The 18351-nt window shown below is 37.3% G+C and overlaps 1 protein-coding gene across 10 annotated transcripts in view; it reads left to right on the top strand.

Annotated features, from left to right (window-relative positions):
• Nucleotides 1-14936, top strand: part of FAM71D (family with sequence similarity 71 member D) — a 34373-nt gene extending 19437 nt beyond the window's left edge. For 4 of the 10 annotated variants that reach the window (XM_042943546.1, XM_042943544.1, XM_042943545.1 and 1 more), the window contains 4 exons: nt 648-898; nt 9394-9422; nt 10984-11082; nt 14818-14936. In XM_042943546.1, the coding sequence (XP_042799480.1) occupies nt 648-898; nt 9394-9422; nt 10984-11082; nt 14818-14840 (402 nt within the window). In that variant the 3' untranslated portion in view covers nt 14841-14936. Of the gene's footprint in view, nt 1-647; nt 899-9393; nt 9423-10663; nt 10945-10983; nt 11083-11901; nt 13068-14817 lie in introns of those variants that run through there. The other 6 variants (XR_006203909.1, XR_006203911.1, XR_006203912.1 and 3 more) reach the window with 6 other exon arrangements.
• The last annotated feature ends 3415 nt before the right edge of the window (nt 14937-18351 follow it).

Below are 18351 nucleotides of genomic sequence, written 5' to 3' on the forward strand. Positions count from 1 at the left end.
GATGGGAGGAGGAGGGTGCAGGTATGAGGGATGTCAGACAGACGGAGTCCTTAGGACCCACTGACCAATTCCTCTGAGGCCCGAGACAGATTCTGAGGAAGACAGTGAGTGGTGAGGAGAGGTGATGCATTAATAGAAACCAAGAAATCAAGACAACAGGAGAGATTTTATAGTATTAGTTCTAGGTATTGGTTCTAAGTCTTTCAAGAAATAAATGCTTTTGTCTTATTGTGAACCTCCCAACTCATGTCACCTGGTAAATGCTCTTAAATAAAGAGCAACATTAGATTGGAGAGCAGGTGGCAAGGCATTTCTAGACAACCTTCCATGCCCCGACAATTCAAAAAGAGGAAATGCTGTAATTAAATATTAGTTTTCTTGTGCGAGGTGACAGTGGTGTGCCTGACCACAAGAGCTTCTGAATGGGCTGTGTCAGGTCCCACACTAGAAGCCTCTGATGCCCGCCTGGCCTCCTCAGTGGCCACACAACACCAAGCGTCATTCCCTCATTACTGCGCCCAGGCACTCGAGGGCACTCAGTTAATACGAATGATATGATTACTGTATTAGATATTGCTCCAGAAATCATCTATTTCTGTGTGACACCGTTCTGTTACCTGATTTGCTGCTGTTTATTATTTTCAAAGGAAAAAATGGAAAACATTCTGAAACCTGGGTGTCTACGAGATACAAAAATTAAGAATGAATGCAAAGAATCCTCAAAACATGTCACCATCTCAAATGTAACACTGACTTTCGAAGGTGAACGATGTTTTCATTCTACTTTGACTCCAGAAGAAAGTGACATAAATTCATTCAAAAGGATGAGCATTATTAGACCATCTGAAATAAGGACAACTGATTTTAGCAACACAGCTCTCAAGGCTGAGGAATCCAGGTATGTGAGGCAGGGAAATGTCAGGGATGCTAAGACGTGAAGTAATGTAAGTGTGTGCTTTAAGGTCCCCGCAACTCTGGCCCTTGCTACTGAACAGTCTCAGCTGTAAATACAATGTAATTGAATGATGCCATCGTTAACTCTCAATTATCCACTGAGCCTGGGTGGCTCAGTCAGTTAAGCATCCAACTTCGGCTCAGGTCATGATCTCACGGCTTGTGAGTTCAAGGCCCACAATGGGCTCTGTGCTGACAGCTCAGAGCCTGGAGCCTGCTTCAGATTCGGTGTCTCCCTCTCTCTTTGGCCCTCCCTTGCTCATACTCTATCTCTCTCTTTCTCTCTCTCTCTCTCTCTCTTTCTCTCTCAAAAATAAATAAAAATTTAGGGGCGCCTGGATGGCTCAGTCGGTTGAGCTTCTGACTTCGGCTTGGGTCATGATCTCGCGGTTTGTGAGTTCGAGCCCTGCATTGGGCCCTGTGCTGACAGCTCAGAGCCTGGAACCTCCTTTGGATTCTGTGTCTCCTTCCCTCTCTGCCCATCCCCCACTTGTGCTCTGTCTCTCTCTGCCTCTCAAGAATAAAAATAAATAAATGTATAAAAAATTTTTTTAAAGTAAATAAAATTTTTTAAAAAACTAAATTATCCACATTCAGTTTAACCTTGTCAAATTTTTATTTCCCTATCAACTTCTCACACCCTTCAGTTCACATTTGAGTCTATCTGGTATCAACTGTGTGTGGCTGAAGAATACAGGATAGAATCAGTGTCCACAGTTTGGAGTTAGACTATGGGAACTCTTTCTTTCATCTTTATACTTCTATTTTCTCCTCTATGTATTTCTCATGCTTTTGTACATTTCCAACTAGTAAGTTAATAACCTGAAAAAAATATTTTCATAATTTTAATACACAGTTGCAAGCTGAATGTGAGGGAACACTGATGTATTCTAAAGATAAAAGTTAATCCAATCATTTCAGAGTAACTACTAAAAAGAAACCAAAGAAAAACACAGAGGTCTAAATGCTTACAATAGCAAGACTGAAAATAGGGAATGTAATGAACTATGTCTAAATTCTTTTTTGTTTGTTTTTATCTTGAGAGAGAGATAGGGAACAAGCAGGGGAGGGGCAGGGAGAGAGGGAGACAGAATCCCAAGCAGACTTTGCACTGTCAGTGCAAAGCCTGATGTGGGGCTTGAACCCACAAACTTGGAGATTGTGACCTGAGTCAAGGGTTGGACACACTCAAGTGACTGAGCCACCCAGGCGCTCCTGTCTAAATTCTTTTTAAATATAAAAAAGGAGCAAGGGAAAACAAAAACAAACCAAAAATAAATAAATAAATAAACGAGAAAAATTATTAGTAATGTGACATTCCACAGGGTTTGGCTGGTTCTTCAAAAAGAATGACAAAACAGGCAAACCATTGGACAACTTTTTTTTAATAATAAAATTAGAAATTTAGAGGTCATCATCAACTAACAAGAACAATAGTAAAATGTTATTGAGAAATATTACATACAGCTTTTCTTTAATAGCTTTGAAACCCTAAGTTAAATAAATGACTTTAACAAAAATACAAAGAGGCAAAACTGGCATAGTCACAACTTGAGAACATAGAACAACGTCACCCAGGAGCTCCCACGAAAGAGAAAAACATAGTTGTGACTTTTACTGGACAGGGTTTTAGATACTCTAAGAATTATCTCTATTTAATGTAAAATTCTCTTTTAAATATAGAAAAATTATGTTATGTTCTCCTAATTTTTTGAAGCAAATAATTTGTTTGGATTATAAAGACTGACAAGAAATAAAATTCTAGATTAATCCCTACTTAAGACAATAAATGTTAAATTCATAGAATCTTAGCGGGCAAAATGTAGCAAGCGCTTAACATGAAATTAAGGAAATATAAGTCATTATTTAAAGGAAGAGCAGGGGTGCCTGGGTGGCTTAGTCGGCTAAGCGTCCGACTTTGGCTCAGGTCACGATCTCACTGTCCGTGAGTTTGAGCCCTGCGTCGGGCTCTGTGCTGACAGCTCAGAGCCTGGAGCCTGCTTCAGATTCTGTGTCTCCCTCTGTCTCTAGCATTGTCTCAAAAAATAAACATTAAAAAAAAATTTTTTTTTAAATAATTATTCCCAACCAGAGACAGCATTGTGGGGTTTTTTCTAATGTTTAATTTTTTTTAGAGAGAGAGAGGGGGGGGGGGGGAGAGAGAGAGAGAAAGGCAGAGTGCAAGCTGGGGAGGGGCAGATAGAAAGGGAGACAGAATCTGAAGCAGGTTCCAGGCTCCAAGCTGTCAGCACAGAGCGGGGCTCGAACTGAGGAACCCGCAAGATCGTGATCTGAGCTGAAGTTGGATGCTTAACCAACTAAGCCACCCAGGCGCCCCAAGAAATTTAATGAAGAAATTGTTTTTAATGAAAAATTATAGAAGTGTTCTACTTAAAACTTAGAATAAATTGAAGATGTTCCTTATTAACATTTCTATGTAATATAATTTAAGGGAGTCTAGCAATTGCAATAGGACAAAGAAATATGATTAATAAATGAGATTTTTAAAAATCACTCTTTGCAAATAGAAATTTATATTTAGAAAACTTGACAATCATCAAAAATACTAGTTTGTAAACAACTTTAGGATAGTCACAGATTAGAAGATAAACTCACAAAATATCATTTGTTTCATGATTTTTATTAACAAACCAAAAATACATTGACAAAAGAGAATGTATTTTTCAAAAGCAGCAATAAAAATTAAATATTTAGTGAGAGTGATAAGAGACCTGTATACATGGAATTACAAAACTCTAGTGGCAGAAACCAAAGACACTTCAATAAGGAAAAATAAGCTTTCTATCTGGGTAGGTATATTTAAGACAACAAACATGACAAAGCCTAAATTAATTTATAAATTTAATATAATACCAATTATCTCAATAGGCTATCTCATAGAAATTATAATATAAAAAGTATGTGGAAAAGAGAAGAGTAAGAATCTCAAGGAAACTTGGGGCTGGAATATATCGAGGGATTCAGTTGTATAAAATCTTAAGCTGTATTATAATTAAATGGCCATCAGAAAGTTTAGGATATAGACATTAAGACAATAAAACTGAGTCAAACTGATAGAGGTTCAAAAAAAAACATGAAAAAAAGCAAAACTCTACAAAATGTCAGAGATTTATGCTGTACCACAAAAAAATTTTCAGATGGGAAAAGAGTAAAATATTTTTTAAAAATTTTAATGTTTACTTATTTTTGATAGAGAGAGAGAGTGAGCAGGGGAGGGGCAGAGAGAGACGGAGACACAGAATCCGAAGCAGGCTCCAGGCTCTGGGGGCTCAAACTCACCAACTGTGAGATCATGACCTGAGCTGAAGTTGGACGCTCAACTGACTGGGCCCCCAGGTACTCCAAAAGAATAAAATATTTTAAAACTAAAATAAGCTAGAAGAAAATGGAACAGTTGAAATTGCCTCAATTGCATAAGAAACATCACTTCTTGTCCTTTGAAGCAACAGAAGAAATTTTCAATGGCAAAGTTTGGTTCATTCTTTCAAAAATATTTACTGAGCACTTTCTTTGTGCTAGGAACTGGGGATACAGCTGTGAATATAAGTTATAGGATGTTTCATTCTAGTGGATCTAGATAATACACAAATAAAATACATTATGCCAGCTGGAATGTGCTGTGATAAATACAAAAATAGAGGGGTGCCTGTGTGGCTCAGTCAGGTTAAGTGTATGACTCTTGATCTCAGCTCAGGTCATGATCTCACAGAGAGATCATGGTTTGTGAGACTGAGTCCCTGTGCTGACAGCTGGGAGCCTGCTTGAGATTCTCTCTCTTCCTCTCTCTCTCTGCCCCTCCCCCACTCACGCTCTCTCTCAAAATAAATAAATAAACATTAAAAAACAAAATAAAACGGGGTACCTGGATGGTTCAGTCGGCTGAGCTTCTGATTTCTGTCAAGTCATAATTTCACGGTCCGTGAGGTTGAGCCCCACATTGGTTTGCTGCTATCAGCACCAAGCCCACTTTGGATCCTTTGTCCTCTCTCTGCTCCTATCCCACTTGCACGTGCATGTGCGTGTGCTCTCTCTCTCTCTCTCTCTCTCAAAATAAACATTAAAAAAAAGCTTCAAAAATAAACCCCAAAACAAAAATAGGATAACAGAATAGAGGGTGATTTGAGGAGGAGGAAGGATATCTTATAGTGGTCTGGAAGCTTTTCTGAGGAAGGACAGAGATCTGAAAGCAAGGTGGGGCTCTGAAAGAATAGAGTTCAGGTTGATTGATTGCAAAACAATTATAAATATCTGCCAAAAAAATCATTTTAATAAATACATAACAATACAATGGAAAAAGAATAATAATAAATAATCTATAAAGGTTTTACCTTCCATATATATAAGTAGCTGATGGAAATTTGTGAAGGATCCAATTAACAAATGGTTTAAAGTTATGAATAGAACATTTACTCCAGAAGACAAATAAACACTTAGTGAGGGATCAATCTCACTAATAATTAAAGAAATACAAGTTAAGCATTTACCATTTGGCTTTTGATTAGATGTTAACTACATCTAATATTGATGGGGACACTGTAAATGGTGGGAACTTTCTACAGAGGGATTTGGCAATTCACACTACAAATAGTTATACCCCTTGACTTAAAGGAACATGTAGCAAAGAAGTAATTTGAAACAGAAAATAATTTAATTGAACATACTGTTTTGTAATTAAAACCTGAAAGCAATCCAAACAACCCCTGGCAGAAGAATAGCTAACCAGGAAATAGTATGTTAATTTAGTGAAACAGCAGGTCCCCATTAGGAAAAGAATCAGAAAATTTCAATAAAAAGACCTATATGACTATAAGGAACTGCAAACTGGAAGTGTGAAATTCTGAAAAATGTATATACAATGGTATTTTATTTCTGCAGACAGGATGATAAGAAACCACAGTGTTTGGACATAGTTGGTGATTAAAGGAATTAATATTTGTTGTAGCTTTTGATAGATGTTTCCATTAAACTTTTATTGTACAATTAATTACATGTATAATTTAAAAATCAAAACTGATGCTAGGATGCATTAATTGGAAGACACAGCAGCTAGACAATGACCTTTGCAGTCAGACAACCCTGGGTTCAAATTCTGCCTCCTCTAGGGCAAGTTAAATTAGTTTTTTCAGGTCTCAGTTTCCTTATTTGTAAAATGAAAATAACACTAACCATGTAGTTGTTACAGGGATTAAATAAACTGATATTAAAAACTTCACAATGCCAGGCGCTTGGTAATTACTCAAAAAAAAAAAAAAAGAATAGATTAAAAGAGGGAGGAAGGTAGGGAGGAAGGAAGAGAGAAAGGGAGAGATGGAAGGGAGGATTCAGATTCTAGATTAGACTGAACATAAATCTAACATAGCTTTGACTTACATTGAATACAGTAGAAAGATGATACTATACCTCTGAAGTAATCTTTCTACTATACTATCCAAAAACTGAACCCAGGGTGGGGAGGGGGGCACAAAACTTAAATATTTTTTAATGCAGGAAAGAAATCAAGGCTATTTAAATTGAGGAAGAAAATGGGAACAGGTGACAATTACCATCTTCAGCATATGAGGAAGTCCAAATTTAAAGGCTAAATTTAAAAAAGTGGATTTAAACTGAAAATTATTTTAACTAAACAGTTTACAAATAAAACTTTATTATGTAGTAAAACAATATAGCAGACAATCAACCAATCTATAAAAAAAGCATTAATGCATATTACTGATTGGATATTAATAAACAACGGAACTAATTTCTGGAGGTTGTAGAATCTTTCTCCTTGGAATCTTCTCAAAAACAAGCATCAGGCCATTTGTCCTGGATAGAGTTCAGACATTCTTCTGCAAGGGGTCAAGACTTGTTCGTGTTTCTTATGTAATTTTAATCTACTGCTACAGTGAATGACAGAAAGCATGGTGAAGTCGAATATAAGTACATCCTGAGGACTCCTTAAAGGAGTGGAACGGAATGGAAACAGTAAATGCACCTGAGTGTGTTGCAGCATTCTTAGAAATAGAGCAATAAAAGTATGGAACGATCTCAGGACACATTAGATGCCCAGTAAATTGTCATTATTAACACTAATAATTCATTTCATTTCCAATAGTGTAGATAAAAGAAATTTGGCTATTCTGGCTCAAAAAAGCACAACACCAAAAACCTTTACTCAAAAATATCTTAAGCAACTGAGGATTAATTACTCAAAGCTGGCTTTCTTTTTAACCTTTTTTCCTGGCCAAGGAGGGGTCAAGGAAAGCAAAGGAATAAGGGTGATCCTTAGGAGAACCACACATCTTGAAATCATCTGGCTCTGTGCTGACAGTGCAGAGCCTGCTTGGGATTCTCTCTCTCTCTCTCTCTCTCTCTCTCTCTCTCTCCCTCTCTCTCCCCGTCTCTCTCTCTCTCCCCGTCTCTCTCTCTCTGCCCCTCCTCTACTCTCTCCCTCTTTCTCTCAAAACATAAAAAAACTAAAAAATAAATAAATAAAACTAAAATATTAAAAAGTATAAGGATAACTTAAATTTTTAGGATGTAAAATGTTCTGTAGGTGCAAAGATTTGTTTAACTATTATGATCACTATTAGAAACAATGAGAAAATGAATCCCTATATAAATGGCAAAAATCATAGAATTTAACAGATAAAAAGGATCGTGAAGGTTAACAAATCCCAATTTCTTCAAGGTTCTGCCTTTCAGTCTCTCAGCTTCCTCTCTCTGCTGACTGTACTGGGGACAAAGAAAGAAAAACAAAGCAAAAAACAAATGTGGGTTCCAAGTAATCCTCTTAACCCCAATTTAATCAAGTATGGGTTCTTTTTTTATTGCCTATTTGCATCTGGAACATAATTACTAGCCAGAGCCTAATTTGAGAATGTTCATTATGAATGAAAGGTGTAATATCCTAGAACAGAATAGAATTCAGTTTATTCCTGGAACATTTGTAAAATTAAGTCAAGACACTGAAAGTGATAAGTAAGTTCTATCTAGTTTTCATCTCCAAGACCATGGATTTCAGTGACATTTTTATAACTGCGTACTTTGGGAAAATGAAAAAAAAATTAAATAATGAGCTTGTTGAATATTTTGCCCTCAGATGTATTAGTTTTAAAATGTAAACTGAGCAGTTTCGATCTGGATGAATGAAAGACTATGGAGACTTCTATAACATTACCTTAGGATTTACTTTATAGAGCATTTCTATTTCTATTCCTTCTTATACCTTGACAATATTGCTACTGTGACTCTTTCCTTTGTTTTAAAGAGGATAATATCAGGCTTCATTTTAATTTTGCACCAATTTTTTAAAGTACATTTACTTAATATTTCTCAGTCTCAAAAACTTTTATCATTAAGCTCAACCTTTATTTAAATCACCGACCTATTTGGTGAAGGCTACAAGAGAATTTATTTGCAAATGCCTTAGAAAATGACTAATTTACCTTTATTTCAGAAAGATCCATTGTAGACCTCCAACTGGATGTATTTGCCAGACCTCTTAAAATGGATCATAATTATGTCTTTATACATTTATCTGGGAAGCTATTATCTGAGGGTAATTATTCTTCCCAAATGCTTTTTTTTTTTTTTTACTCAAACAGCCATGCTTCCAAAATATTTATTGAAAATGTAGCCAAGAAACAAAGATTTGGTGAAAATTTGTTTTAGCATGCTAATGAGGTTAAGAAAACAAGTATTTTAATTATTGTTATTAATTTTAAAAATCAGGAATGCAGAAAGCTTCTTTGTCCAAAGACATCCAAAAGCTTAGTTATCCAAAGGCATTTCCGAAAGTGAAATGGTCTGAACACCTGACAGATAGTTTTCTATTTTATCCAGTAAGCTAAGTAAACTAACCAAGTACTAACTTAGGCAAATACTTGAGCATGTCATTTGCCTGCAAGATTCCCAAGCGCTGTCACCTCCATCAGGGCCATAGAGATTGTGATGAAGCCAGAAGAGGTGGGCACCTTCTAACCCCAGGCATCCATCTATTCCAGAATTTCTCCCATGTCTCTATGAGGGCCTATATTCCCAACACAATAGACTCTATGGAAGCCCCTGAGCAGCAGCGATTAGCTTCTCTCTGCCTCAGCCCCAAATGAGTTTTCCAACGCTGGAGAGGCAGCAGGATAGGGATGCCCACAGCCTCACCGAGTGACAGGTGATAGAGAAAATAAAAATAGATTATGTGTCATTATATACTATTCACTTTTATGGCTTTTACAGGTTGGATAGCTTGCATGTTGACAGAATTTTAGGTAATTTTACTCTAATATGTGTTAATAATGTAATACCCTAGCTTGCTACACATGTTTCATTACCACCTACAAAGCATTTAGGAAAGGCCAGTTACCTCCTACTTAGTAATTCTTTTCTAAATATTTGTGGTTACACTGGCAAAATTTTGAAATGTGCTGTTTATTTTTGCAGGAGCATGAGAACTGATTCAGGCACTTCAGGTATGGAACAAATTCCACTACATTTCTTTGTGATCTCTGGTATCCAGTAGTCAACCTTGGGTCCTGGAAGAAAGTAGTTATGAGCAAAGGAATCCAGCTAGATGTTTTGATGTGTCCCCTTTGCTCCATTCTGAGAGTCCCACCATGCAGGAACTATTCTTCAAAGCCTGTCCTCATGCTATCTTGCAAGTGGTAGGCATCACTGCACTTTTTCTGTGCTGGTAGAGTCAGTTTCCCAGTTCCCTGAATCCAGCTCACTGAGCATGAACCACTCCCAGGCTGCTCAGCAGGCAGAACCCAAACAATAGGGTCTTGTATCCTTGCTGGTTTGGAAGGAAAGTGGTCTACCACTAAATTTCTTGGTAAATCTACAATTGTATAGTCCTTACTTGTATCTGGGGCTCCGCTTTGCTGTCGGGTGATACTATTTAATATTTTATTCAGCAGTTGTTTCTTTACATACTCTCGTGTCTGAGGATCTTTTAACTTCTTAGCAACAAGTTTTTAACATGGGGGTTGTCATATGGCACCAGTGGAGATCTGTCCCCTTGCTTGCTGCTGACCCACTTCTAAGTTACTGTTTAAGTTGAGGGGTGGATAGGCCTCAGCTCCAGTCATGCACATAAAAGAACATCATGGAGAGAAAAAAAAATACTTCTGCTTTAAAATCCAAGAATCCGTGAAGGCATTCTCAGTCACATTTGCAAGAGTCCTACAAAGAAGAGCAAACAACTAGAGGATAGTGTTTATATAAATGGGATTTTTGTCTGTAGACCTTACCACTGAGCTTTGGTGTCCAAAAGTACCAGATGAACTTCACTGAGATGTGAAGTTCCAATCTACAGTATTGAACCTGGGAACATTGTAGGGAAATGCCATTGTAGTTTATAAGAAAAATGCAAAATCTCCTTTGCAATATATAGAATTTTCACCTACCAATTTTTCCTTAAGTTGTATTTCAAAACGAAATCACAGTAAATTTATAGAAATTCTAGAGATGTCCAATAGCCAGATATTTTTGTCTTACTTTCTAAAAGCAAGGATAAATCTTGCAGCAGCCTTATTACTGATAATTAGTATGTTAGCATATGATTAGCACATAATTAGTACAATCACACATACAACATACATTCTGAAGCACTAGTTATTTATGCATTGGGAATTTATAATTAATGTAGGATATTGATACATTTATTTTCATTCCATATGTGACTGATTCTTTCACCTGTCTTCTGGCACAGGCTTAGTTTTGTTGAACTGAAGAAGCATTTGATCCTTATCTATTATATATGAGGCACCGTGGCAGACTCTGAGAGAGATTAAAAATACATAATAGGACATCACCTGGCCTCAAGAGATGAGCCCAAGTAACATAAAGTAAAATGTTATAGGTGCTTTCAGAGAAAAATGGAGAATATAGTTTTAGCTCAAGAGAGAAAATCATGAAAGAGTCTATGAAGGAAGCAGTCTTTGAGTTAGGAAAAGGGAAATAAGAATATCCTGGGTACAGGATACAGTAAGAGCAAAATTGAAGAATAAGTGTTGGGCATATTCAATTTAGGAATAGTGAGAGATGCAGCTGGAAAGCAAAGCAGGATCCAGATTATGGAAGTCTTGGGTCATCTAAGGAGTCTCGATAGTACAGACCTCCTTTTGGCAGGTAAGAGCCACTGAAAGACAAATAACGAAACGAGTGTTATGTTTTAGAACGATTACTCTGACTGCAATCTCTAAGAGAGCTGCAGCAGGCTACAGGTAGGAAATCATTATAATGGTCCAGGGTGAAATGTGTCAGTCTTGAACCTAGGGGGCGGGGAAAGGATGTGAATATGCAGTTAACAAGATTTATTGGGCTGACTACTTGTGGGGACAAGAGAAAAAAACAAAAACAAAAAAAACAACAACTGAGGATGACAGAGTTTGAGAGGCAACTTAACTAGGAGGTAATGAGTCCATGAAACAAGCTGGGAAAATGAATTACAGGAAATCTGGAAGGCAATGATGAAGAAACCAGCTATTAAATACTGCATCTGGAATCAAAAGCCCTAGGTTTGAGTTCTAACTGCACTTCCTCTGTTCCACGGATGTGTCATTTAATGTCTCTGGACCTAATGCTTCTTCAGCTGCCAAATATGTGTGCATATGGGTGAGGAATTGAAGAGGGCATGGTTAGCTGTCCCAAGACCCTTTCAGCTGTTATGACTTTATAAGCTGACATGTTTATGGTCTTGGTGGCCCATCTTTGTAAATTTAGCAGGCAGCTTAAAATGGGGCTCTGAGAATCAGGAGCTAAGCAAAGGTAGAGCAAACATGCAGTGACGTTTGTCACACTCAGCTTGTTAAATCATGAGGATGGTACAATATACAAATTTGGCTTGCAGTTTTCACAAAGTATTAATTATTTTTCCTGGTTTTTTTTTCATGTACTTTCTTATTCTTTCCACTTTTCTCTCCTGTCTTCCCATTTTTCCTTACTTAGGCTTGCATAGTATTTTGATTTTCCCTCTGCTTAGCATTTCTTTCCCCCTTTTTACAGTCCTCTAAATCACTTCTTTTTCCCCTTTCATACCCTTACTCACACTTAACACTTTTTACCCCAAGAAGAGCAAGGATTAGTAGAATCTTAATCCCTTGTTCCATTGAATTTAGACTAAATGTAGACTAAAAATGAGTCTGTGAATCTGATTTCTATTCTAGGCAGTAGCCAGAATAGTAACTGCTCCCCACTGCAATAAAACAAAACCCTGGTCCTATTAACCTGGTCAGATTCACATTCACCCAACTCCAGGCAATGCTACCTGAGGACCATGGTCTCTTATTCATGTCTCAAACCACTCAGCAGTTTGACAAAAGGACACTTTTTCTCCTTTCTGAGTAAGGCTTTGGGTAAAGTGGACTCTGAATGTACTGTTTTCATGAAAAGGCTGCAGGAAAGAGCCTAGGCTAACACTCTCTCTCAGGATCTGGGTCCATCTGTCCCTTTTCTTGACTTTTAATTTCTTACCTATCTAGGTTTTACTCACTTTAGCTCTGTTGATCTCTTTACGGTGAGCCCAAACTTAGGCTTACCTTTGATCCTATAGTATTTTCCCAAGATGGAAAGCAATCAGACAAAGGATAGACATCCAAGAAATAGAGAAGGAAAAACTGCTACCAAACACTGGGAATTTCCTCCCCATTTATATCCATCTTTCTTTTCCACTTTCCTCTTAACTATTGCAAATCAAATTCCTTGCAATCTTAAGCAGCCATGTTCATTCTGTTTATGAAACCCAGTCTAAAAAAGAGAAAGGATGGGAGGACCCTAACAAGGAAACTGTGAAATTTAACAATGGGGTCCATTGGGAAAAATAAAGACATTTTTAAATTTAAGACCAAATTGAGTTCTCTCTCCTGTGCTTTTCTCTCTTGCTTTTGGCTTTTTTTCTTTCTTCTTCACTTCCCCTCTCTAATGATCTCTATTTCACTTTCCTCACTATTTTTCTTTTCGCCCTCTGGCTCCCTCCTCTCATGTCAAATCTTTTACTTCCCTCAAACTTGTGCCTCATCTGTCTCCCCCTTTCTCAGGGGAATGGATGTGAGGAAAGGAAAGTAAAACAGAAAAAGAAAAGGCCAATGGAAAAAAACATGTAAGACAACCTAAAGGTAATTTTTTACAATTATAAGTTGCTATAGATGATAAAGGACAGACATGACACTTTCACAAAAAGTTGTCAATAAATTGAATCTTTTGACATTGAATCTTATTGCTTCTATTGTAGTAACAATAGAGGTGGAATGGAATGTTGAGGGTTCATTGTAGTTTCTGCTCTAGAATCCTTCAAGTGTCAAAATGTAATGTCGCACAGGGATTAGGGGAGCTTCAGGTGAGGCACTAGAAGAATATTACTTGCTGCTGCTTTTACAAGTGATTCCATCATTCTCATCCCTACTCTTTCTCTTTGTTCCCTCCTCAAACTCTTTTCCAACCTTGGCAGGAACCACATGGCCATATCTCATCTGGGCTCTGATGTTGGAATTGAGGTGCCCACCCTTCTTTCCACTCTTCTGTGTCACTCTGCCACCACAGTCAGCTTAGCATTTGGGCACTTATTAATAGGAACTCACCCAGATGCACACCATGGGCCAGACGTAATGCACCAGAGGAAAACAGCGTAGCCAAAAGATAAAAGCCCATGCGCAATACCCCCTGGCCTCTCTGCACACTCCTTCGTCTAGGCCTGTTCTTTCATCATTTCTTTCCTCCCATAAGTGTGCTCTTAATATTGTTCTATGGTGGTGGTGGACAGTAAAGGAGGCACTCAGGGTGATGTGTGTTGGTACCTAGGGAGGGTCCCAACCCCTGTCATTTCTCAATATATTACAGCATTTAGAAAGAGAAATTCATTTAAAGATAACTCAATATTCTACAATGATCCCATCTTTTGACTGATATTTTCTATAATGATGAAATTTCAAACCCTAGGGTCTTATGAAGAGAGATCTGCAAATGCAAAGAAGGGCAAAAATAGTAATATACATACCATATTTAAATCTTGGCTTCCAAAATTTAAAAAGTGGCTCCCAGATATTTAAACTGTGAACTGCTGATATATAAGAAAAAGTAGATGATTAAAAAAATTTTTTTTAATTTTTTTTTTTTTTTTTTTTGAGAGAGAGAGAGAGAGAGGGAGAGAGACAAAGCATGAGCAGGGAGGGGCAGAAAGAGAAGGAGACACAGAATCTGAAGCAGGCTCCAGGCTCTGAGATGTCAGCACAGAGTCCACATGGGGCTCAAACTCATGAGCTGTGAGATCATGACTTGAGCTGAAGTCAGACGCTTAACCGACTGATCCACCCAGGTGCCCCAGATGTTTTTTTTTAATGGTGAAAAATTTTGGGTACTAATCAAGACTTCATATTATCACAACTGAAAAAGTATGAAAGTTACTTGGCCCCTTATTTATAGTGAGCATATATTATGTGTATGTAAATATATATATATGACTTATTTTAGGACTCAGACTAGGACAGATCAAGGACTTGCAAATAATTCAATGACACATCTATAAATTTTAAAGACTAAAGCCCATAATCTTAATCTTGGCATCTTGATTTATTAGATTCTTATATGAGTAGAAACAACCTTTAAAAATAAAAAATTTAAGAAATTATAAGAGGTTCCTTTAACATCACGTCAACCTCTAGATTTAAAAAATGAGATCTTATCTGTCCAAAGGATCTTTACTGTTAGATTAAGAAGAGAAGCTATATTAAAAATGCAATTTTACTTATTTCAATCACTTATTTTACTTATATTTAGTTTTTTAATGTTTTACACTTAACAGTAATAACTTTAAAAATATTTTGTGTTTTAGACCTTTGAATTGAACTGACTTTTCCATCTTTTTGGCAGATAAATACAAACTACTAAACTAAAAAATAAGAACAACTCAAGAAATAATAACCAACAGAAGAGAAAAACAAGGCAGTGTCTTCCATGTGGCAGAAATAAAGGCTACTACTAATCAATCATTAAGTATTTAAATCCATGCCAATCTAATTTCTTACATCTTGATTATTATAATAGGGGATATCAGTTTTAAAGGAAAGTAGAGAAACATACAGAACTATTAAGATTTTCAAATTATAAACTCAATTTTTATCTATAGGGCTTCTTTGCTTTGGAGTTATTGGTTAAATTTGTTATTCTCTTTGGTTTTACTTTTCTCACTTGGACATTAGCCCAACTCTGTGTTGTTTCTAACATTAAGCACTATGAGGTCCTTGAAGGGGGACCATGGTCTTTAAGTCTTTGTGTTCTAAGTGTTGAGCACATGGCCTGAGAGACAGTATTTGCTGAATCAATGAGTGCCACTTCCAAACAGGTTTTTTAAAACTCCTATACTTAAAAAAAAGAAAAAAGTTTATTTATTTTGAGAGAGAGAGAGAGAGAGTGCACACGCACAAATACACAACAGGGGAGGGGCACAGGAGAGGGCAAAAGAATCCCAAGCAGGCTCCATGCTATCAGCACAGGGCCCAATGTGGGGCTCAGTCGCATGAACCATGAGATCATGACCTGAGCTGAAATCAAGAGCTGGACGCTTAACCAGCTGAGTCATCCAGGCACCCCTAAAACTCCTATGCTTTTAAATATAGAAAAAGAATTACATACAGTCCTTATCCAAAGAATAGTTTGGATTTTTAAAAGCCACCACTTACTCCTTTTCAAAAAGCTGCCAGTCATTCTACAATGTGCTTTGCATGCTTTCTCAATCTTCACAATCTAAAGGGGTATTATTACTTTTCTCTTTTACAGATAGGTGGTGAAAGTGGAGCTTACCCAAGTTACTTGTTCAAAATCATGTAGCTAGGGAAAAAAGATACATACATAGAAGATCTCTCTCTCTCTCTCTCTCTCAAATTTCACACAAATTGTACTGGTATTTCTACTGTGTCCTGAGTTGCAACGAGGAATATGTCTCACCTCCATTTTCTCCTTCTTGTCCCACAGACAAATCTCTAGAACTATATGGTCCAGTATGGTAGCAACTGGGTCTATGTGGCCACTGAGCACTTGAAATGTGGCTAGTGCAACTGAGAAACTTAATTTTAAATTTCTTTTAATTGTAATTAAATTTAAATTTAAAAGCTGAAGCAGCATAGAATATTTTTTCATTAAACATAAATTTATTGTTTTGGTACGGCTACATTTTTTCACTTTAACTGTTGAAAATTTAGCACCTGAATTGAGATATATTTTCAGTATATGATATACATCAGATTTTGAAGACTTAGTACAAAAAAAATAAGAAAATATCTCAATAATTATATTCATTATGTGTTTAAACTACAGTATTTTGGATATATCAGGTTAAAACTTATAAATTAATTTCATGTTTCCTTTTACTTTCTTCATTAGCTACTAAATAATATCTCACAAAATTACATATGTGCTAACATTACATTTCTATTGGACAGGAAAATCCTCTTTCCATTCCCCTCGGCCCACAATCCCAGGGAATTACTCCTCCTCTTATCTTTGCTCCAGAGGTAAAAGGCATTTCTTTCCCATTTCCACAATCAAGAATGAAATAGAAGGGGTGCCTGGGTGGCTCAGTCAGTTGAGCATCTGACTTCGGCTCACGTCATGGTCTGACCAACGCGGGTTGGAGCCCCGCGTAAAGCTCTGTGTTGACAGCTCAGAGCCTGGATCCTGCTTCAGATTCTGCGTCTCTCTCTCCTTCTATGAGTTCATGACCTGAGCCGAAATCAAGAGTCAGATGCTCAATCAACTGAGTCACCCAGGTGCCCCTAAATGTTTTCATTTAAATGAACCACTTTCCTTGTACCATTTGCAATTAACCACGCCCCCCCCCCCAACTCCCATCCCAGCCTACTCTCACCCCTTACAACCACTGAATGGATTTTACCTTCTAAAGATTTGGATTTTTTGATGAGGAAAAAAGTTTGTAAATCCCAGATATCTGTTTCCACTGAGTTTTTGCAAATTCCTAGTTAGAATTACCTCCTTTATCTGATCTGTAATTTCCATCAGAAACTGTTCCTCTGACTGACTTCCTTGACCCTGTCTCATGGCAGGGGTATGTCTGCTTTGAACTGACACATCCATTAAAGAATCACACATATAATAAGACCTTATAATCACTTAGATGTTAGAAAAAAGATATCTAAGCTTGTCAGAGACTTCTGTCAGTTCAGGAATAAAAGTGAAGTGCAACTAATTTTGACTTTTGAAGGAGCTTTCTGCCTTCTAATTCTCAGCTGTATTAATTAAATGAGGGATTATTGGGGCGCCTGGGTGGCTCGGTCAGTTAAGCGTCCGACTTCGGCTCGGGTCATGATCTCACAGTCGTGAGTTCGAGTCCCACGTCGGGCTCTGTGCTGACAGCTCAGAGCCTGTAGCCTGTTTCAGATTCTGTGTCTCCCTCTCTCTCTGCCCCTCCCCTGTTCATGCTCTGTCTTTGTCTCAAAAATAAATAAACGTTTAAAAAATAAATAAATGAGGGATTATTATAGTAGTTAAAATCAACCATGAAGCATAGGAGGAGGTGGTAAAGAGCAAATAGTTTTCTTTTCCTTTTTCTTTTTGCATTTGCCATACTCTCTCCCTTCTTCACCACACAGAGGACCACTTAGGAACAAAAACAATCATCTTTAGACAGAAGTTATTCCTAAAAAAGTTCTGACATGTTAAATTTGTAATGCTCATTAGAAATTCTAACGGCAATGTTGAGCCAACAGTTGAATACATGATTCTGGAGTTTGCAGCAGAAGTTCAGACTAGAGATCAATTTAAAATTGACAGTGTAGGGTCACCTGGGTGGCCCAGTCAGTTAAGTGTCTGACTTTGGCTCAGGTCATGATCTCAAAGTTTCTGAGTTTGAGCCCTGCATCAGGCACCGTGGAGCCTGCTTGGGATTCTCTCTCTCTCTCTCTCTCTCTCTCTCTCTCTCTCCATCTCTCTCTCCACCCCTCCCTCTCTTTCTCTCTCAACATAAATAAACTTAAAAAAAAATTGACAGTGTATAGGTGGAATTTAAAGCCATGATACCAGATGAAATCATGTAGGGAGTGAACGATGAAGAATATGATAAGAAAAAGGACAAATGATTAATGCATTCAGTGTAGAACGCTGTTATAAGCACTTTACATATATATTCAGTCTTTACAACCACTGTAGTAGGTAGCTACTTTCATGATCCTTAATTTATAAATGAGGAAACTGAATCTCGGAGAAATTATTTTCTTTTGATCAAACGGTCAGCAAGTGGTAGAGCTGGGATTGAAAGCCAGGCAGAGAGGAAGTAAACACTGAATGTTAGAATCTTGGGACACTCCAATTTTAAGCATTCAGGGAGATAAAGAACCAGCAAAGGAGATGAGGAGGAGGTTCCAGTGGGTAGGAAGAGAAGCTCTTTTCAAG

Source organism: Panthera leo, chromosome B3 (genome assembly GCF_018350215.1).
Source record: "Panthera leo isolate Ple1 chromosome B3, P.leo_Ple1_pat1.1, whole genome shotgun sequence".
Classification (NCBI taxonomy): Eukaryota; Metazoa; Chordata; class Mammalia; order Carnivora; family Felidae; genus Panthera; species Panthera leo.